This window comes from Lutra lutra, chromosome 1 (assembly GCF_902655055.1).
Source record: "Lutra lutra chromosome 1, mLutLut1.2, whole genome shotgun sequence".
NCBI lineage: Eukaryota > Metazoa > Chordata > Mammalia > Carnivora > Mustelidae > Lutra > Lutra lutra.
The window spans coordinates 55982586-56005195 of record NC_062278.1 but is presented as its reverse complement, the minus strand read 5'-3'; the positions used below and the strand labels follow the sequence as shown (position 1 = coordinate 56005195).

Here is a 22610-nt window from a genome sequence, read left to right as displayed (position 1 = left end):
TGCATTTATCAATTAACTTCAGTGAGACTTATGAAAGTGCATACGAACTACATTCTGTTCACATGCATGGACACGCATACAGATTAGCACCCAGTGGACACAGAGGGACATAAATCAGTGTGAACTCAAGTGAATAAAACTGCATTGTGGGAAGCACAGAATTAATGTCTGTTATTAATTAGTCAAGTTGCCCTTAATAGAGGGTGGGTTGTTAATCAAGCCTTGAAACAGAATATGCCTTAGCAAATGAGCATTTATTCTTCTATTATTATTTTAAATTGAACAATAACCTTCTTTAAAAGTGACGCTGTGGGCGCCTGGGTGGCTCAGTGGGTAAAGCCGCTGCCTTCGGCTCAGGTCATGGTCTCGGGGTCCTGGGATCGAGTCCCGCATCGGGCTCTCTGCTCGGCAGGGAGCCTGCTTCCCTCTCTCTCTCTCTCTCTGCCTGCCTCTCTGTCTACTTGTGATCTCTCTCTCTGTCAAATAAATAAATAAAATCTTTAAAAAAAAAACACAAAAAGTGACGCTGTAAAATGTCTATAGGACACGTTCTGGATGGAATTCCCATGGCTGTATTCAAAGAAGTCAGAATGTTAATGTTTTAAATCAAATGTCTGGCATAAATATTTGATATCTATTTTCTATTCCCTCAGGCACTACGTATTTTTTTTTTATAAATGTAACTCAGGGGGCACAAAATCGATCCTGTTCACCTCTGCATTCTCCTCCAAGGATCTATCCTAGTAACTTTCAAAGAGAAGGCATTCCACAAATAACTGCATTGAACTGAATGGTTCATTAGTTCGGAGGTACATGAGAAGTCTAAAATGCATTCTGATTCACACCAGAAAGAGTGACAAGTCTGTAAAAAAAAAAAAAAATGCTAATTAGGACCCACACTTACACTGTCTTTACTTAAGCTTCCCAAGAGCAACAGTGAAAACTAATCACCAATATTTTAGTTTTACTTCTGGTAACTGAAACCTTCCTGAAGTTTCTCACTGTTCTGTGTAGTCAGAATGGCCTGACAGTGATGAGCTGGAAGAAATGTCAACTCATCCCCAAAAGAAAAATGAGAACTGGTATGCTGGAACGGAGACTCTACAGGATGCACATACTGGACCGATGTATAAAAAATTATCCTCTTCAAAATTATACAAAGAAATACTTTCAGGAGGACTATCGAAGCGGTGACATAAAATGTGCATTGGAGGGATTATTTTTTATGTGCCTGGGTTCAAGGAGATGGCCATTTTCTTTTCTTTTTTTTTTTTTTAAAGATTTTTATTCATTTATTTGACAGACAGAAATCACAAGTAGGCAGAGAGGCAGGCAGAGAGAGAGGAAGGGAAGCAGGCTCCCCGCTGAACAGAGAGCCGGACACGGGGCTCGATCCCAGGACCCCGGGACCATGACCCGGGCCAAAGGCAGAGGCTTAACCCACCGAGCCACCCAGGCACCCCGAGATTGCCATTTTCAATTCAGGGAAGATCATGACATAGGCTCAGGGTTTGCTACTGGGGACTACAGAGACATAATAAATCTGTGCTGAGCAAGCTTTTATCTCTTGGAATCAAAGACATTCTAAATGTATTCCTTTCTACAAATGTTAAGGTATCGATTTGTTTCTTTAATGTGTTCTGCTATAAAAGACTTCGTGAAATGACCAGTGAAAAAATAATTCATCATGTATACTAGGTAAGAATAATACCACAGAAGGAGATGCCCTTTAACTGGTACAAAGAAATGGCTAAGTTGTTCCCAAAATGTATCGTAGCTACCATTTCACTCTTAACTATCTTCTCTCTTTCATTGTCTATTATAAAGGATCCAGCAAGATTAAAAACAAGGCAGTGTGAAAACAGACCCACTGACACTTACCAAGAAGTTTCAATTTCAAAATCTCTGCCTTTTAGTACAAAATAAATGTTTTGCAGCCAAGGTATGTTTACAGTCATTTTGTACTGGCTTATTATCTGCCAAAACAGTGTAGATATAACCCTGGGATGGCACTTAGCAGTGTGTGCACTTCTCCCATAATTAAATAAAACCAGAATGTTTTTGCCATAAACATACACTGGCTGATGGTTGCAGAGAATAAGGAATAGCACTGATGCTAAGAAAATTCAATTTTCTTTATTATAAAAGATAACTGGTCACAGAACAGTGGTCTAAGCATCTCTCAACACTGATAACTGAGCATATTAAGTAGTTCTCTACTTGGTTTACAGAAACACGGCCAGGTGAAAAGGTGGCTTCAGTATGTCTCTTCACTATTTCTTCAGAAATTATGCCATTTCTGAAAACTCCAGATGCGTGGGGTGACCTCTGTTCCACAGGCCATTTATTCAAGTCTCCCCTAGACACGTTAAAGGAACTCATTAGGAGAATTCATGCATTTAAAAATAAGATGAAAAGTTTTAGGACAGACGTTTCATAAAAACGACTCACAACTGTGTGTAAAAAGCTAAAGAAAGAATACACCACTTCAAAGGAAAAAGCCCCTCACATGTATTGTAAGTATTTGGGATTCGGTCATGTGACAACTGTGTAGGAGGGGCGAGGTTGAGAGGCGCGCAGGAGACTCTGGGCTTCAAGGGCTTCCAGCAGGACGGAGGGAATACTGCGCATCAGCAGTCAGTGAGGACACAGGGGAAACCGTAAAGAAGTTACCTCCATCAAACATCACCTCTAACTGGTGGTGGGGAGGAATGCGAATGTGACCGGAGGGATGGCGTCTCATCTCTATAATCTTATCAGAATTTCAACTTTTCTTAAAATGAACCAACATTTTCCTTAAGATTTAATTTTTCCAGGCACTAGAATATATTCACCTTTACTTATCTCTTTGGTTTTAATTAGAAGTGGTTTCTGCAAGTTATAATGTAAGAAAACTAGGGAGTCAAGGCCTCTGAAAATGTCATCATTCTCTTTTAATAAATAGGGTTCAAGACAGTTTTTTCAATACCCCTGGAACCACAAGATCTACAACCTTGATGTTTTTATACTTGACGAGTAGATCTGGAGACACCTCAGACCCTTTCTTCAACTTTACCCTAACACATTACCAGTTTCATACACTGAGATAAAGTAGAACACAGACCACAGACCAAATGCAGCAAGCCTGTGTGACTATTTTCTACCTTTCTTTCTTCTGTGCTCAGAGAACATGAGCCTCTGCTTTCCAAAACCGACCATTTACCTTGACAAATACCTTCTCCTGTTGACTCTTTCAGTAGTGGATCTCCTCAGCTGTTCCTACACCTCAGCACCTTTCATCTCTTTTCTGCTAGCAGGGCTTTCCTCTTTGTTTGCAAACATCCAGGCTTCCTGAAGAAGGGCTCGAAGGATTCAGGTTCAGAGATGGGGTCACCTCTGGCTCCCCTTTCGCTCTGCCTCCATTAACCCAGTCATCAAATCCAACAAAATCCCCTGCAAGCTCCCTGCTTGCTGTCTCTTTCTACCTCCTGTTCCCACTGCCAGCCGGCCCCTCCACAATCCTGGCTCATCTTCTCACATGGGTGTCACCAGAAGGTTTCCACTCCGTTCTACGTACAGCTGCCCCTGGAGTCTGCATTCCCACTGCACGCCCCTGCCCTCAGTCTTCATTTGCTCTTCCTTATCCTTCAAGCACAAGTTTTTCTGCTTCACACTAACTACTCTCCCAGTTCGAACCTCGGCCACACTCCACTTTCCATAAGGTTCCCAGCACAATCCTCAACGCCTGCCCATCTGACTGAGCTGTTGTCACCCACCTACCTCACGTCTGCCTGCCTTTTTACCCCTTAATCCCTCTGCTATCTCTCTCCCATCTCTCTGTTTAATTATGCAGCTCCCAATCGGCACTGTCTGGGTGCTCAGGTACAAAAGAGGGAGGTGCACAGGGTTAAGTGGGGGCTGGCACTGACTGCTGGCCTCAGACTCAGGACTCAGTAGGCAAAGGAGAGGATGGTGGGCGGGCCACTACCGGCCCTGACCAACTGTTCTCATGTAGGAAGGCTGGATCACAGTCTCCAGATTCTCTTCAATTTTCATGAGAAGTCAGACATAGATATTCACTTGAAATCTCTATTTTTAAAATATTAAACACTAATTCAAATGTCAAATATAGTACAGGTCAACAAATTATGGTCTGAAAAAAGCATCTATGTAAGTTAAATGTGGCACAAAGGCTGCTGGCTGCAACCCCTGTTCCTCAACAACTTCAACAACCAGCTCCATGCTGTCTCTGCGCTGTCTCTGAGCTGGGTCCCCGCAACGCTCCTGCCAATATTAACTCCTCCCTTTCTTGGCTTCACGCGTTCACTTGGTGTATCATTCGTCACTCCAGTAGAGCTTTGTCATTTCACTGCATGGTTCCCTGTGAAATCATTTGCACACTTATTTCTCATCCCTTAACTTTTTATATCTTCTCTCTCCGCAGCTGGAGAATAAGTTCTTGGAGGACAGGAGTCGTACCCCATAATTTCCTCACAGTATCTTCCAAAGTATATTCACTAACAGGCACTTACTTATTTAAGGGTGTAAGATGTATCTTGGCAGTTTTGAAAGTACAGACACTTTTTAAAAAGGAAATATCAGCTCCATTTCTTTGACAGCAGTCTTGAAAAATCTGTCATCTTATTCAGCCATACACATATGTGTAGGAGTGAGCTGTCTTCCATAGAGCCTTCTATAATACGCAAAATCCTATAACAAGCAACTTGCAGTCTTTTACATTCATCTGAATCAAGGCGACAGAACAGCCCAGTGTGGAAGAGCCTGGGCTGTGGAGACAGACTGGGTTTCCTACAGAGGCTCTAATCTCCTGTCCGCATGACCGTAGGCAAGTCATAAAACCTCTCTACCCTTTTGTTTCCTAATGTGTCAAAGAGGAATGATCATAGTACCTATCTCCAAGGATGTGTGTGAAAATTCAGTGAGTACATATAAAGTACTTAGAGAAGTGCCTACCACACAGCAGATAGTAAAATGGTCGTCATGATCTTGGGTTAGACAGCACAACTTACTTTCTGCTATTAAAATCTATAACCTGTTTTAAAGAAGACATAGAACTATCTCAGAGAAAGAGAAGTAAAACAAAGAGTGACTTGATATTTCAGGCATGCATTCCAGTCTCTAGGGGTACTCTACAACACCAAACCTACACCTGGAGGTAAAGTGTGCTTACAACGCTGATCTTAGAAGGAGGTTCGCAGCTTATCCCATCATAATAGACACTACTTGTATACCCATATGCAGGTATGGGTATACAGTGTATACGGTCAGCAGCCTCACTGTTACTGGCATGGAATAGTCCTCAATAATTACTGTTTGTTGGAACAAATGAATCAACTGTACATCTTATTATATTAGGCAATTCTGATACCAGAGATCTTCAAGTGTAGAATTTTCTTCACTAAAACGCACAGGTACAGATGTCTCTGTGTGCCCTCCAACTATACAGCAACTATAACATGAAACAACTATAACTATCATCTCCAGGGGGATGCTTTGCTATTCTTTATAGGATCTGACCTAATTAATTTCAAATGAAAAGAAACACATTAAGTACCTGCACCAATTAAGCAACTGATTAACTGAACAGTATGAATCTCATGGAGGTTCAAATATAAAGGACTGTATTTCTTCTCAATTCCCTGACCTCAGCAGCACTATGCCAACTCCCTTCCTAGTTGGAGTAGATTCCTGAAAAATACCTGGAACAGATCCGGAATTTTCAGGTCACTTTCAGGTATTAAAAATCCACCCAGTTTAAAATGCCAATCAAATGCCTGAAACAGGGCCTTCCCCGGGGCATCTCCTGGCTACAGGGTCTTGGGAAATAGAAGGGGTTCTTCCAATGCCAAAACCCAGAGTGCAGGCCAACTCAAGTCTCTTTGTGTCTGCTGCCAACTTCCTCCAATTTTCTTTTTGCCTGCTCAAGTGGGTGTAGAGCACAGTGGTAAGTACATGCCTAAAATGTTTCTTGCTCTTCACCATGAAGACATTTCCTGCAAGCAACAGTGCCTATAGTTTTGGGAGGTCTCCTTATTCAGTCCTCCTCCCATATCAGCCCATAGAAAGGGAGGTGGGGTAAGGGGAGAGGTGAGTTCCTAGGCTAGTTCCTGGCCCTTCCCTTCACAAGGCTATTTTCTTTTTTAAATTTATTTATTTATTTTTTATTATGTTATGTTAGTCACCATACAGTATATCATTAGTTTCTGACGTAGCGTTCCATGATTCATTATTTGTATATAACACTCAGTGCTCCATGCAATACGTGCCCTCCCTAATACCCATCACTGGGCTCAACCATTCCCCCACAACCCTCCCTCTAAAACCCTCAGTTGTTTCCCAGAGTCCACAAGGCTATTTTAAATAGTTCTGCTGTAGAGGATAGGAGAAGCTATGGCGGAGGTAAAGTTAACTGCCCATGGTTATGTCTGTCTTTTTTTATCTGTTCCTGCTAACACACATAAGACTGAATGACCTTGTCAGGGGATGCCAAGGGCAGGGATGGTATACAAAATATTTAAGAGGCAGGGGTGCCAAATGATCAGAAGGGATGTGGTCCAGGGGCTGGAACAGGGTCTTGCAGGCCCCTTGCTGCATCCTCCAGTTGCTGAAGGATCAGGGGAACCCGGGGATGCTGGGAAAGTTGCAGCAAGGGTACACAGGGGGTTTGGGTCACAGTTTTTTACTAACAATGGGAAGTATTTGGTATTTTAGTACCAGGAGAGCGGTACTGGTGGAAACTGGCTGAGCATCACCGCTGCTTGTGGGAGCTCATCAGTGTCCTGAGTAAAGCTGTCTCTGTTGCGTATTTCCTGATGTAAGAGACTGTCTTGAGCCTGCTCTCTGCCAACCCCACACCCCGTGACTATCCTGCCTGATCACTGAACTGCTTTCTCTTTGTCAACTTGACCCGTGGAAACTCATGCATCTTTACGTTGCCAAAACAGAGTACAGCAGGCTATTACAAGCCTCTCCCTGCAGCCAACTTCCTCCAGTTCTTTTCTTACCGGCCAAACAGGTGTAAGGCATAGCAGTAAGTCCATGTCTACAACATTTCCTGCTTCTAACCAAAGAATGAGAAGACACCTCTTGCAGATACCCTCTAATCTTTAACAAAGGTTTTCTTAGAGCTGCCTTCACTTTGCTTGATTATGGGGCAAGGCTGAAGAGTGGAAAGCACTTCTTTCCTTTCCTCCTCAGGACAGGGAGAAAAGCCAGAATATTCTGGGTGACTGTAAAGTCTTTGATAGCCCCCCTCCCACTGATGACTTGGGGGTTAGGATGGGAATGAAAGGAGAAACCTCTGGAGTGGCATATGGGGCAATAGTTGGATCAGACCATCTCTTTATAAATCCCAAAAGAAGATCTGGCCCAAATTAAAGGTGGCTTCCTGGTGGATTTCCCTTTGGTATGTGTGAATTTAAAGCTGTATTTCCATATTTCAGACAACAGCACCAATTCTGGGCAACAGGAAAAATCCTCCTCCATATCCTGTTATACTTATTTCAAGAGGTACCCCGAATAATTAAATATTCTATTCAGTTCAAGAAAAATGAATGCTGGAACACTGAAAAGAAATAAAGAAAAAGAAAAAAGAAAAAGGAAAAATGAATAGCAATACACATGGAATAAAAAAAAATTAAGGAAGCGTATTTCTACTGGTGATTATTTGGAGATGCTGATTAAGCCATTGTGCACATATTTATGTTTAATTAGAAACTGGGAAGGATTTAGAATGTTATTCTACAACAGTCTATTAGCATTATGGTATGATATTCATGTGGTGCAAATAATAATGTGAGATTTTCTTGGTAAATTATTTTTTTAGCGACCTGTCTTATCAAAAGCATATATTTTTACTCAGATGTTACAAGAAACCAAGTCTGAGTATAAGCTGATTTGCTGTAATTGGAATAGGCTTATTGCAGTCATTTTACCCCTTTAAAATTATGATACCAGCATTCAAACATCTGTTAAACCATAGCATCTGTTTCATATTTGGGATGCATCCCTACAAATTAGAAGAATGTTCATTTTTAATGAGCCTCTGATTTAATAGGGAATCCTTTTTTTTTTCCTTGTAACGGTATGCCAAAGAAAGAAAGTGAGAAGACAAATCATCTCTCTAGCACCCTCCACAGCAAAGTACCTGAAGAAGCATACATTTCTAGTATAAATGATTCGTTAAAGATACATTAATGAGAGTTAACTTGTTTTACAATTTAGTGTTGTTATGTATTATATATGTTTTATGTAAGTGTGCATGTGTGTGCACACACACACTAAACAGGGAAATGCAGAGAGCACCATCCATTTGTTTATTTAAGAAAAGCTGTCACTTCTTTCAATACATTGTCTTGACAATCTATAGGGTCTTAAAATACTACATTCATCACCTCGTAGTCTCTCTTTACTAAGAGTTGTTTACCTCCAACCCAAAGGAGCACTTGTTGCCAGATCTTTACTGTTTCAGTTTACCTGAAGTAGTACTTTGGCCACCGACTCACTCAGTTCTTTTGAAATGATTCCTAAGATCTTTGAAGTTTCCTAGGCATTTTGTAGTCCCTATTGGGTCTGATTTTGTCTAACAAGAACCATGTCAGCTTAATGTCAGACAACAAAGAGTTCATTTGTTCCACTGTTCATATACTTTACTGTTTCAGGCCTCTGTATTTTTCTATTTCTAATGTGGACCTGGCTAGACTTTAAAGCTTCATTTAACACATTTAAAACGCCTAGATTTTTATGATATAAGGTACCATAAAATTTAGAAAATGATAGGTTGTCCCATTAAATTTAATAAACTACAAAGGCTTTATAAAAAGAACCCTATCTCTCTCTCTCTCTCTCTCTCTCACACACACCACACACACACCCCTCAGAAGAACTCAGTGGAAGGAGCCGAAAAATGAAGAAAAGAAAAGTTTAATATAAGAGATATCTGGTCACCCATCTTGGCCTCCTAATTTGTCTCACGGAAAGAGAAACTGTTATATTGTGTCCTAGTGCTACAGATAATTCTTTCACAGAAAAAAGGCAGAGCAGCAGCAGGGAGGCAGAGAAAACCATGGTCCCTGCCTACATTCTACCACCAACTGCTGCTGGCACCTTTCACACCAACCCCATCCCCCACCAAGCGAGGGCTCTCTGTTCCTCACAGATTTATAAAAGCACATTTTCTACTTTGCCAAAGGAACAGCGGCATTTTATACCCACATCATATCAAGTGTACAACTGACAGGTGTTACAAAATCAGATTTTAAAATATGTCATTTGAGTTCTTCACTTAAAAAACAAGCCACCAAAAAAACCCCAAAAAACAAACCACCAAAAAAACCCCACCCCACAACAAAAACAACAACAAAGAAAAACAGCCCCAAATTAAAACATCAACCACCTGGTTTAAAAGTATTGTCTTCTAGGAATGTAAGGATGTATAGGAGAATTCTGAGGAGAGAAACATGACTCAGGCCATTCTCCTGGGTCCAGCTGGACTTATTTCACAATGTGGGACAAAAACTGACCTTATTTTACGATACTACCTGTGAAAAAAAGATTCTGCAATTTCCCTGCGCCCCCTTTTTCTGTGCTTACTGACTTTTCATAACACAACTCCTTTTTTTTCCTATGAAAGGCTAACGCTCTCATGGCTGTAAATTAGACGTAACACCACAGTCCGGTCACTGGTGAGATGGCACAGTTTAAAGAACGCTGCAATGATGAACTTTTTTTGTGGGTTCCACCTCTGCAGATCTTATCTCTAAATATTGTTAGAAACTTGCCTCTGCCAGTTGAAAGAGTGCCGACTTCCCACAGCGCTTCACAGGCTCGGCACCACACAATTGTGAAGTGTTCGAAGAAATCTATATTGAAAAAACAATTCACATAAAGAATGTTAATTGTGTTATCAGAATCTTTGCTTCCTATTCACACACACCCAGGAACTTTCTTTTGTTTATGAGAACATCACTTTTCCCAAGTATCAAGTAACTTTAAATGTGTCATACTTGGGACAATTTTTGAAACCAACTGTAATCAACAACCTCAAAAACAGTAACAAAAACCAGGTGTGGCTGGGATAGCAGTTTAATGATAAGAGTATTATCTTCTATACTGCAGGCTTTAGACTTACAAGATATGCATTTTCATTTCTATACAAACACCAACTCATCAGCTGGCCAAATACAAGGAATTTAGAGTCATTTCATCTGTACCAAAGCAACAAGTTTTGTCCCATTTTGTTCTTTAAGGAATATACTTGGCAAAGACAGCCTTGTTAGTCAACAAATACTTTTTTGAGAATCCAATATAAATGGAACTAGGGAATTACGGCAGGAGCTGGGGACGCTAAGAGTTTTATATAAACACTGGCCCCAGCTCTGAGAGAACGTTCTCACGCATCTACAAAGATGGACGGTCAAGACCACACATCTAAGTCACAGTTAAGGCCTATGTTGGGGCATAACCAACACATACAACGTTACACTGCCCACAAGCTCTCCTGCGAATGTGACCAAACAGCAGCTGGTCACTGATAACATGGAACTGCACTGTCCTTCATTTTTATACAGACACCTCATTTTCTATTTCTAGCCTAACTTAGTAAGAGGCTGAGGACATACATTCTTAAGGATCCTTACAAAGTATTCTTCTCCTGGAGAAGTTCTGTCATCATTAGAGGAGCTAGCTCTGGTGTAAAGCTTTTCATATTCTTGGTGATTCTGAATTCTTTCTCAATTTAAGACAGAGGTCTCTCTTAGTTCAGTTTAGGAAGCAGTCCTGCCTGGTGTATCCTTACAGGTGACCCCCAACTCCCACAGGGAGTTCTGGGGGAGCTGTCAGCTCGGGGAGAGTCTGGGAGCTTGCTGCTAGAGAGAATTTTCCCTTTGTAGAGGCAAATATTTAATAAGCTACCCGGAACATTTAGAAGGGTCTAGTTTATGGAATAAGGACTTTTTTCTTCCTAGATACTATCAATTTTAACAGTTCTTTGCTATTTATCCCAACCACTTCTTCTTTAGAAAATTAACTAAGTGGGAGGGGCACCTGGGTAGTTCAGTCTATTAAGCATCTGACTTTGGTTCAGGTCATGGTTCCAGGGTGCTGGGATCAAGCCCCACATTGGGCTCCCCGCTTAGCTTCTCCTTCTCCCTCTGCTTCCCTGCCCCCTCCACTCCTGCTCTTTCTCTCTCTCAAGTAAATAAATAAAATCTTAAAAAAAAAAAAAAAAAACTATTGGAAAATTAACTAAATGGGGCTCAATCTTTCTGAAGTCTGGAATATTTTCTTCTAGCTAAATTTTCTCTGATATGTGCCACTTCTATTTTTTCTAGACAAGCTGAATTTAATTACTCACCTTATCACTAAACTAAGAGAAAAAAACATCACCTATCAAGGACTTGAGGGAATGAAGTACTGAATATAGATGTCAGTGTTTTGAACCAAGGTTGTATAAATGAAAGAACATGATCTTTGTGTCAGGCAGACACGCCTTCATTACTTTATGCTGTATTGACTTAACAAAATAATCAAGACTCTGTCTCCTCTACCTCATCTTCAAAACAGGAACAGTAATACCTGCCCCATATTACTGTTGTGAAGTTTAGATTTTATGTTAATGAAGAGCCTGGCAAAGTGCTGGGTTCATATTATGCTCTCAATAAATGGTGCAATTATTAACAAGAATTTATCATTAGTAACATGAATAAACATAAACTTTCTTAGTATAGTTTTAAAAATTAGTTACATACTGAAGTAGGAATGGAATTAAAAACTGCAATGTTAGAGGATAATTTCTAATAATCTGTAGAATTTTAATCTATCACAGTCACATGGCACTCTCCAGAATCACTAGAGGCCGAGTGTGGCATTGCTGCACTAAGCCAGGATGGGGTGCAGTTCTAGTTCTCCCAATGGCGCCCTCTGCTGCCACTTGTGTTGCTGGAGGTTTATGCTCCTCACTCAGTACCACACATTCTGTGTGCGGCCAACTGTGGGCTTGATGAAGAAAGTCCGACTGCACTGCCTGCCACCCGACTTCATGCACAGTAGTTGTCTGAGTTGAGGCTTGAGAATGGTTCTTCACCTTTCAAAAGGAACCACCACCTGTGTCTCGTAAGGACTAGTTCCCTCATTACCCATGGGAGGATTTTTACCTATGTGGAGGTCTAAGGAAGATTTCCAAAGGAGCTCGTGTAGGGTAGGTTCAATGTATTTTAGTAACCCAACACTTCCTGAATCAGCAACCAATACAATATTCATGGAATAACTGTGGTGAGATAGGCTTTCTAAAAGCGTCTTTGGCTTCTTAATTTTTTTTTGGTGTAGGGGGTGGTGAAAAACTGGACATTAGTTAATGCTATGCTTGGTCCTTATCTTGATTTCTTGGCAACATCTGATGTGGCTGACCCTTCCTTTGAGAAACTCTTCTCTGGGCTTCCATTGCTGGAGAATCCCAGTTTTCTTCCTACCCATCCTCCCCACCCCCATTCCTTATTATTCTCCTTTCTCTGGTGATCCCTTAAATGCTTTTCCTCGAGATTTTGTCTTTTTTTTTTTTTTAAGATTTTTATTTATTTATTTATTTAACAGACAGAGATCACAAGTAGGCAGAGAGGCAGGCAGAGAGAGATTGAAGGAAACAGGCTCCCTGGCGAGCAGAGAGCCCGATGCGGGGCTTGATCCCAGGACCCTGGGATCATGACCTGAGCCGAAGTCAGAGGCTTTAACCTACTGAGCCACCCAGGCGCCCCAAGATTTTGTCTTTTTATTTATACATTTTCTCTCACTAATCTGATCCATTCTCATGGCTTCATTAGAGTTTGTACAATGCTGCGTTGTGATACTACTTCACGTGCCTACCATATATTTTTTTTCCTATTTAAGAGACTTACACATCCTTTCAAGTAAGACCAATACCATTAATTTTTTTTTCAATGTCTGGTCACCTGGTAAGTGGGAAGTACACACTATGTTTTACTTCTGGGTCGGGGACACTCGTGGATCATACTAAATAGTACATTCTTGGCTTTTTTATTGTCTTCAAACTGGATGGCACTTGCCAATCGGTTAACTCCACCACAGTCTCTCTTCTGGCTAGTATATACTGTTCGGATAAACAAAGTGGGTGTAATAGAACGTGAAGTACAGCAAAAGTGCTAAGAAAAATGATCACCCTGGATGTTAAACTGCTCATTTTATAGCTGCCTGAGGTAGGGGAACCACACCAAGGAAACAGGTAGTAAAGATCAAAAGCAAATTAGGTAATAGTGGGTGTTTTTTGCAATTATGAGGGGTACCATAAAACACTGCAGCCTGGTAAGGAATGACTGATAATTACTGAATGAATAAAAGAAATTATTTTTTAAAAAACCCCAAATGAACAGTATGGGATGATTGGTCTTTCTTACCTTAAAAGAAATATTAATGCTTCTAATAAAACACATAATACTTTCATACTGATTAGCTGCAGTGTGAGTATATGGTTTTTGTCAAGTGTAATATTCTGTAACATATTGAACAGTCCATCATCAAAATGAATGCATTAAATTTGTACCTATTGTTTATATCCAACTGTGGCAATGTCTTAAATTTGGTGAGATGATGGTTGTATTTATACTGGCAAAGTAAATACTTTCTAAGGGAAGTTTTAATGTCCAAACTTATTGTATAAATCATCCAGATTACTTTTCTGTCTTCAAAGAAAATATGTAGTATTTCAATGCAAAGATCTATTTTAGGTCTAAGAGTCAGCCACACAACAGAAAGAACACGTGAACTGGTCATGGCTTTCAGACTCGTTAAATAATAGAAGACAATAGCTCCCTTCTGGCATTACATGTGGTCATTAGTCTATAGTAAATAAGATCTAAAATGTGATGCATGTGTTACTCTACCTGTAAACAACAAAAGATGCAGATAGGAAACTCGTTCTGACCAATGTAATGGATCAGAGCCTGGAAACACGACAGATCTTCAAGGTGGGCAGAGCTGAATGTAGGTGAGTTATGAGTATCAGCAAGGACTGGAGACAGGCTGAAATGGGGGACAGGCTCTGCACTCTGTATTTCTTTCTAGATCTTGTAAAGTAGATATATTTTCCTCCCTTTAAACATAAACTTTCATGAGGAATATATAAACAAAATGTTCTTTATTCAGGTTCATGATTCCAAGCTGGTGAACTTCAATGAGTTTTGGAACTATCACATTTGGTTAAGAAAGAAAAATATCCTCCTCAACTTGCAAGGCAGAGACCCAGGGCTCAGTAGGAAAGAAAAAACCACTTCAGCTTAAAGAAATGCCCAGGGCTGACTGTTTCTTAAAAAGGGTGTCTCTAGGATAACTATTTTCCACAATAAATGGCCCCATGCCAAGAGAAGATCTAGCTAACCTCTTCCTAGAGTTCTATATGTTTGTAAATCAAATTAGCAGGAATGGTCTCTAAGAATTTTGCATGCCTGACCTTAATATAATATTACAAAGCTAAACATTTTTAAACACTAAATCGTTTCCTAATCATAGAAACACTCACTTTTCTTTAAGTGTACTGAAATCCCTCTGAAAAGAGAGGGGTCCAAGTGGGTTACTGAGTAGAGTTCTATTATGTGTCCATCCTTTTTTCCCTTCATCCCTTCCCTATATAAGGCCCAGAGATACTAGGAAGTAACTTAACAAGGACAAGCTAATAACTCAGAGTAAAAATTATACTACAGAGCAGTGGTCTCAAATTGTGGTTTCCTAACAGAAAACTTGTTAGAAATGCAAATTCTGAGGACCCACGCCAGACTCAACAAATGAGAAACCCTGGGAGTGAGGCCCAGCAATCTGTGTTTGAAGAAGCCTTTGAGGGAACTCCGATGCATTTTAAAGTTTGAGAACCTTTACTATAGACTAATTAAAACAAGAATTTCAAGAATCTTTCTGTTTTCTCAAAGGTGATGGGTGTTATATGAAATAATTATAAAAGCTTTAGGGATATGATTATAGTTAGTAATTACAGCCTATTCTATTTCTACTGAAATATATGCGCTTATAGCAGATTTTAGTAGATAATTTTATTAGTTCATCTTGTTAGCTCTTGTTTGGCCTTGAATTAACCAGCCCCCAAATGAGGCTAACGATGTGGTCAGATCTTAAGATGACAAAGACTGAAACTTAGGGTTCTCTTGGGTCAGTTGAGACAAATAACTAGAGAAGTTATATATCCTTAGAGAACCCTGTACTCGATTTATATAATCATATGTAACAGTTACAAGTAGTAACTGTAGAGGCCACTTTTAGGCAAACAGGCTTGAGCAATGGACTGTAGAAAAGGCCTACCACGACCCCCTGGATGGATACAGACAGGCCCACTGGGGACCCACCTCACAATATCCAGAGGCCCTCACTAGCCCATGGGCTATTTATCCTCACCTTTCCTCCAAACAGCCCCCAACCCTGCCTCTGGAGACAGCCTCTCCTCCACTAATCTGCCTGCTGTTCCCTTCCAGTATGTTCCATAAACTTCTATCTCCTTTGTTCTGCCAAACAATCTGTGGATTCTTGTACACCTATGTAACCGGCTTTCACCAGATTGTTGTTTCACATTTGGGGGCCCCTATCACCACAATAACAAAGTATATAATAATTTAATTGGCTTAGGAATGAAAAGGGCTCATATTATCAATCTATGCAAAATATAACCAGGAGAAACAACATACTGAGTTGACAGGGGGAATTACATTTGATTCTCGGGCAAAACATTTCATTTTGGTTTTCCCACTGCACATGCCTTCCTCTGTTATGAGGTCTTGAAACAGCACTGATAATTTTCAGGTTAACAATTTTTTAATGCTCTCTCAAATCTTATAAATGTCTCATGATCAAAACCCAAAAACCCTCAGAAGACCAGTGCTACTGAGTAGAGGAGTGAAATCTGCACACATCTCCCTGCATAGGTCCCAAGTGAGAAAAGGTTCTTTTCTTTCCTAGGGAAGAAAAAACTGTTCTCATGCTTTAAGGAGTGAGCATACTTAGCAGCAAGGAAGCATTAATTTGTTTAAGAGAGGCTCAGATCTCATTCTCCAGAATCAAATGGTAGTCGCTATTACATCATCCAACTAGTCCCTCAGAGCTGCCCAGGGCTTCAGGAACTCCTCATAAATATGGTAATAGTATCACTTAAATAACAATCACGCTCTGAGTGGAGATAACTGTTGGAAACACCAGCTGTGATATCCCATATTGACATTTTAAATGAAGCTGAATACTCTTGGTAGTTAATGTATCAGGTGTGTCAAAGATGAGCCACTACCTTTCTAATCCCGCTACAGAGTGTAGAATTTAATCAAACAGAATGTAGGGCAAATACATTCTGTTTTGAGGAAAATATTTCTAAAAAGTTGCATGGGGCTGGCTCAAGTATTAAGATTAAAACCAAATTTAGTCACTAAACCAAAATTCTTTTTTAACTCTTAAAAAAAATTACTAGTAGCAAATAAATGGATGTTATCAACTGTAAGAAATATTAAAACAATTTCCTCAGACTGGAAATAACAGTCTGCTTATCATAATAACAGATTATAATAAAATCTTAATTTATTCAGATTCATCAAGCAAATTGTTCTTCATAAGTGGTAGTATTATATGACATTTTTGTTACCAGTTTTATAGAACAGTCCTCAACAACTAAAGCAAATACTATGGAAGAGAAGCCCAACTGATAAGCAAGCCAACTGGTGGCATAAAGTCACAGTGGCTGAACCTAATGTCCCAAGAAGCAGCAGTATTTCTTTTTTTTAATATAAAAGCTGAAAGTAATTTTTCCTCATTTTCAAGGTAGAATGCTGGGTTTTCTCCTGCCAAAAGGATATCATTTTACATTTCATTTATGCAGCACTCTTTATTCAAATGAATCAAAATGATTCAATACATCAATATTAAACAGAACGGTGCTGCTTGTCATTTTCTCTCAACCCTTCAAAAAACTGCTTAGTTTATGATATATATTTTTGGTTGGAATTACTAAAGAAGGGGAAAGACCTAGAGCAGACACCGTCTTATTTTCATGACCTGTATACACTTTATTACTTGTCATATCGTGCTCATCAGAAATGAGCAGCCTATGGCTGAGGCCAGGGATTTTGTGGCAAAAGCAAGCATGTCAGATGTGCCTCTCCACACCAACTAAGTAAGCAAGCACTCTCTGGTGTGTGCTCTCTCTATGGCTGACAAACCAAAGAAATCTGAGGTCCTGCGAGAGCTGACCTGCTCTAAACAGGGATTAAACGCTACTAAAGATGCTGGCTGAAGCTACATCGCTTCGGAAGCTAAGTGCTGATGATTTAACAGGTTGTATTCACCACTGCATCCACTGTGAGTCTTTCATAAATCACAGCATCTAATTTCACTACTGGAAACATTTAATAAATTGGAATCTTATGGATGTGGACAGCAGTTTTTTCCAAAGCTTTTAAAATAAATTAAGAACAAGGTAAAATGAAACAAATGAATTACTGGAAAGTGTCTATTCTAAATGAACTCCGTAATGAATGCTTATAAAATGAATGCAAAATATGGAGCTGATCTGACTATGATTACAGCAAAGGCAGCAAAAAGCATTAAGTATTCCCTTATGTGCATTATATTCGTAATGGCAAGAGGCATGCCTAAAGTTCACTGTATGTTATTAAAACTCCATTCTAGTATTTCCTGAGCTCAGTTAAGTTTCTCAGCCCAATAATCATTTAAAAAAAAGAGGCAATACCTCTGCAAACTGAAACAAGGCTGATGCTTGACACTGTTTTGAAGGAGTATCAGGGTGGGATGAACTTGAAGATATCTGAAAGGAAACAAGTAATTTTTAATGCACAAGGACATTTTCTCATATCAGACTAATAGATTCTGCCATATATTTCCACTGTAGACACTGTTAAGACATGAATCATCACCCTTAATGCCTTTTAGAAGAACAGTATTTATAAATGATAAAGGAAGACAAAGGCCATGTTTCTAAAAACAGATGACTGGAAGAACAAAAGAACAAGTTTGGCTCATTTGCCGTATCTCTTGTAGGGTATCAGGTATGCTGCAAACAGCCTTGGAGGAGACGTGAGATGAACTGCTTTATTTCAATATATTTTTTATAAAATATTATTAAAAGCTGGAAGCTGCAAGAAAAGCCAATTGCTCTCTCTTCCCTACACCACTCCCCCCCCAAGCTGTTCTCTGCTTAGAGGCAGCTGGGAAACAGTGTTGGAGAAGCATATGGATGTGGCTCAGGGTATCTGGGATTGAATCTTAGCTGACTACTCACCAGCTACATGACTTTGGGCAGCTCAGCTTATCTTTCTAAAACTTATTTTTTCCCAACTATAAATTGATGATAATGATGAAGAGAATAATCCCCATTTTACAGGATTACGGGGAAAAGAAAAACTACAGAAGACACTGTCTGGCACTGTACCAGAATTCAATAAATTATTCACTGAACAGGAATAGCATTTCTTTTGCAACACCATGCATGCCTACATACACACACTCTCTCTCACCCTCATTCTTCAGGCATCTGACAGTGGATAGAGGATTCTGCCATACCACAGTTGGTTCTACTAGGAGGCCTTTAGTTTCCACTTGGTAATTATGGTAGCCTCATTAAAAGTTTGCTCTGATGGCCCCATGGGAATACTTTTCAAAGATCTTTTGAGAACAAGGTCAGTTACTAATTTTGCTTCCAAAGTGAAAAAGACTTCTATCCAGCTACCAAATGGGGAGAAAGTGAGTTACAAGAGCAAAAGGCCTGGGCGTTACGAATTCAGCCCATTCCCAGTCCCATAAAAGTATTTTCTTTCAATTAACTGTGCTCACCAACTCCATCAAAGGGTACTTACTAAGCAACAAATGCACCTTAATCAGAATTCTTTGATCAGAGAAGTAGGTTTTTTACATCTTAATTAAGTTAAGCTGGTTAGAAAAACCATGGAGGCTGTCAGTGAAACAGTATCAAAGTAATGTTTAGGGATGAGAAAGAATAAGAAAAGAGACTGATGGAACTACTGACTTTATTCACTTCTGCAGCCATTAAGAAAATTTTAATGCCACTATAATGAGACATATTAGTATCAGTTAAAAAAAATCCAGATCTATTTAACAAACTAGATATAAACAGATATAAACAGATCGATAAATAAAATTTAACCAAGTATTTTAAAGACATGTGAAGATAAAATTACACTCTTCTTGGTTAAACCATGAAACCTATCATTTCAAATGAGCTCCATGTAAAAGTGTGACAGACTGCAAATATGAATCCACAAGGATTTTCCTGAAGTCCCGGGTAGGACTTACTTCAGAGAGCATTCTTCATTCCTATGCACCCTCAATAAAAGTTAGGAAAATAATGAGTTTATGCCTAGGTTAATTGCCTAACCTACAGTTCTTTGAGGGTTAAGACAATGAAATGAAGAGAAACACCATCATCAACCATCTAGATTTTTGAAAAGCATTTCACAAGTTTCTAAACAAAAGGATTTACTTGTAAATTAATATTGGGATAAAGAGATACTCAGCCAATCACATGAATAGGGAGCTCCTGAAGAAGTATCAGATTTGGGATAGGGACTCTTTATATAAAAGCAAGAGAGTTAGGGATCTCTTTGGACTCCTAGGTGTGCTATAGAACCCACAAAAATGCACGTATGCCAATACACCTAAACGTTCACAGGAAATTTTAGGGTTTTCATTAGATCTTTTGAGGTTCAGGGGCCCCTGGTCAAGCATCTCTGCTTTCAAAGTTGGGACAATATTATTTAACATCTCTACAACTATTGTTTAAAAACTGAGTGCACAGCGAATCCTCTCTGACATTAAATTCTTAAGGAAACAATATGAAAACATTTGTAATTCACAGCATATCTCACACAGTCAGAAAGAAAAGTGATAGATAAGGAATATGTGAGTGAATAAGTATTCTAACATTCTGGTGATACCACCAAGGCATTTAAACATATTACAAACAACGTCTGAAAAGGAATGGCCTCTGCCTTTGTGAACAGTAGTTTTGCCAATAAAATGTTGAGAACCACCAGAAAAGGGCACTGAAGTGGGGAAAAAAATCTGAAACTAAAAATATGTTCTCTTTGTCCAAAACCTAACACAATGGCAAATGTTAGGAAGGGTTATGTCAGGACAGTGTGAGAGAAGGTCTGGTAAAAAAGACAATTCAAATGATCAGGGGAAGATCAGTTGGGTTAAGGTTTAAGAAAATTAATAATGATGGCTCCATATTAAGTTCTACGGTAAATGAAGATATTTTGGGAAGCAGTCTTAACCTTAAAGAATTCCTATTAAGGATAATATGCTTTCCTGCATTATCTCTGAAGCAATGTTAGAAACATATTGAGTCAAACAGGTTTGATATAAGACATAAGACTTTGAAAAATGCCAAATGCATGCTAATGTATCAACTAAGAGCAAAGGGTACTTAAAAAAAAAAAGGAATGCATAGCCAATAACCATGAGTTGATTACATCTTCTGATTAAGCACCTGATAAATTAACAGCTAATAAATGACTGAGTTCTAACAATAATTCAATTGTATCCTGAATTTTACTATATTCATAAACAAAAATTAGTGGTGCAGTTTAAATATATTTACTGTGACTTAATAACAAGCTCCTATAGACATAAAGTACATAAAGTTATTCCTTAATTAGGAGACTCTAGAGTTCCAAAATACCTTTTCCAAAATTTGACTCTCTTTTCCCATCTACGTTAAGTGAGCTAAGGAGAGTTCTTAAGTACTTTAAGTTACTGTCATCAGTTTAAATTTAAGCTCACATTATAATCTCATTAAGTATGAACTGTAATACATTACCTCAGCAAACTGAAATAATGGGGACTTCTGACGTAATTCAGGAGATTCTGAAACATCCTGTCTACAAGGGCCAGAGGATATCTGAAATGAAGAAAGATGGTATGAGACATCATAGGGATAGTTTCTGGAAGACAACAGATGACAAATGCCACCTCAAACATTCCTATTTGAGAAGAGAATAGTTTTCATTTACCCAACTGAGGCAAACTATGACAAAACAGCAGTTACAGTCCACCAAGTTTCATACAAAGTGCCATCCAACAGTTCAATAATGCAATAAAAGGCAGGAGATGGACAAGACAAAGCATTTTAGAAAAGTTAATATCCACTGAGGAGAAATTTCTACGATGTCCCTCTGATCTTTCGGCTTTCTGCCACCAATTCCAAAAATATCTACTTCTTTTGTGTTCTACATTTCCCCAGTATTTTGTATCATTGAACTACATGAAAACCCCAAATGGGATTTGATAATATAAAACATTTGGAAAACAAAACTAAAATCAAATTCTGGTTTTCTAGGTGTTCATGTGTTTATACACAAACCCTAATCATAGAATAGTATTTACCTAAGAATATTTTCTTTTATTATACATATTTTCTTTGCACTAGTCACTGCATTGGGTAAACATTTAGTGCTCTATAATATTCATTTGCTATCTTTATTACTAACTACATTTATAGAAATACCACTGGATTTTAAAAAAATTCTTGTTATTAATCAAGTATTATTGTCAGGACACACACTTCCTTCTTTTATCTCATTGCTAAAACTGACCTATCTCTGCCATTTGGGTGACATAATCACTTAGGCAGCCAACTGTAATTCAAAAGTCTTGAGAGTCAAGGAATGTTGAGAGAACAGTATCATTATTCCTCTCATCTGACCCTTTTTACAAATGAAGGAACTAAGGACCAGAGAAGTAAACAATACCTCCTCTCCCCCAACATTCAATAATCCCCTTATTCTTATCACCACAAGGCATAAATTATTTGTTTATTGTCCATCTTCTTCCTGGGGCTTTGTTTAATAAAGAATGCTCAACTTTGCCTGCTCACAAGGTCAACAAGCATTTTAAATAAACTAAAAAAAAGTTTAACATGTCTTCTAAATCCTAAATCAGTGTGTCCTCTCGGTTCCCTTCCTATATGACAAGGTTAGGAAGTCTTAGGGAAAAAGTTATCTTTTATTACAGAGAAAAAAACAAGTTAAAAATAGTTTTAAATAAACATATTTCTGACAATAAAATAATCTAAGTTCACTGCTGCAAATCTGAAAAAAAAACCCAAAAACTGAAATACAGAAGAAAAATCGACAGTGCTATCTCCAAAAGATAAGCACTGTTAATACTCATATATATTCTCCCAGTTGTGTAAGATAACTTCATCAAGAATGAGACACTGTACTACAGTTAAAGAATGCTTTTTTTATTTAACAATATATGATTTTTCCTGTGTTGTTAAAGCCTTTCCAATGTAATTTTAAGAGCTGCATATGATTATGTTTCGTGGTTGAATCTTATGGAAACAGATGACAGTCACCCAGATTATGTTCCTAAAAATGGAGTTTCTCACTAAACCTCTTCATTAGACACTTAAGATGTGTTCCTCTATCATTATCATAGGTCACTGGGCAGGAACCAGCATCTGAAATTTCAATTGCCATCTCTGTATCTGAAAGAGTAATGGCCATCTTCTTCCAGTGATGAACTCCAGAGAAGGTGCAGAAGCTTTCATTCATTTGCCACCTGTGGTCTGGCTGCCA

General features: G+C 38.9%; 1 protein-coding gene across 17 annotated transcripts in view; it reads right to left on the bottom strand.

Moving 5' to 3' along the window:
* Positions 1-22610, bottom strand: part of BBX (BBX high mobility group box domain containing) — a 274710-nt gene that overhangs the window by 39573 nt on the left and 212527 nt on the right. For 16 of the 17 annotated variants that reach the window (XM_047723582.1, XM_047723591.1, XM_047723575.1 and 13 more), the window contains 3 exons: positions 20849-20929; positions 17741-17815; positions 9780-9860 (listed from right to left, as the gene is read on the bottom strand). In XM_047723582.1, the coding sequence (XP_047579538.1) occupies positions 9780-9860; positions 17741-17815; positions 20849-20929 (237 nt within the window). The remainder of the gene's footprint in view (positions 1-9779; positions 9861-17740; positions 17816-20848; positions 20930-22610) is intronic. The other variant, XM_047723631.1, reaches the window with a different exon arrangement.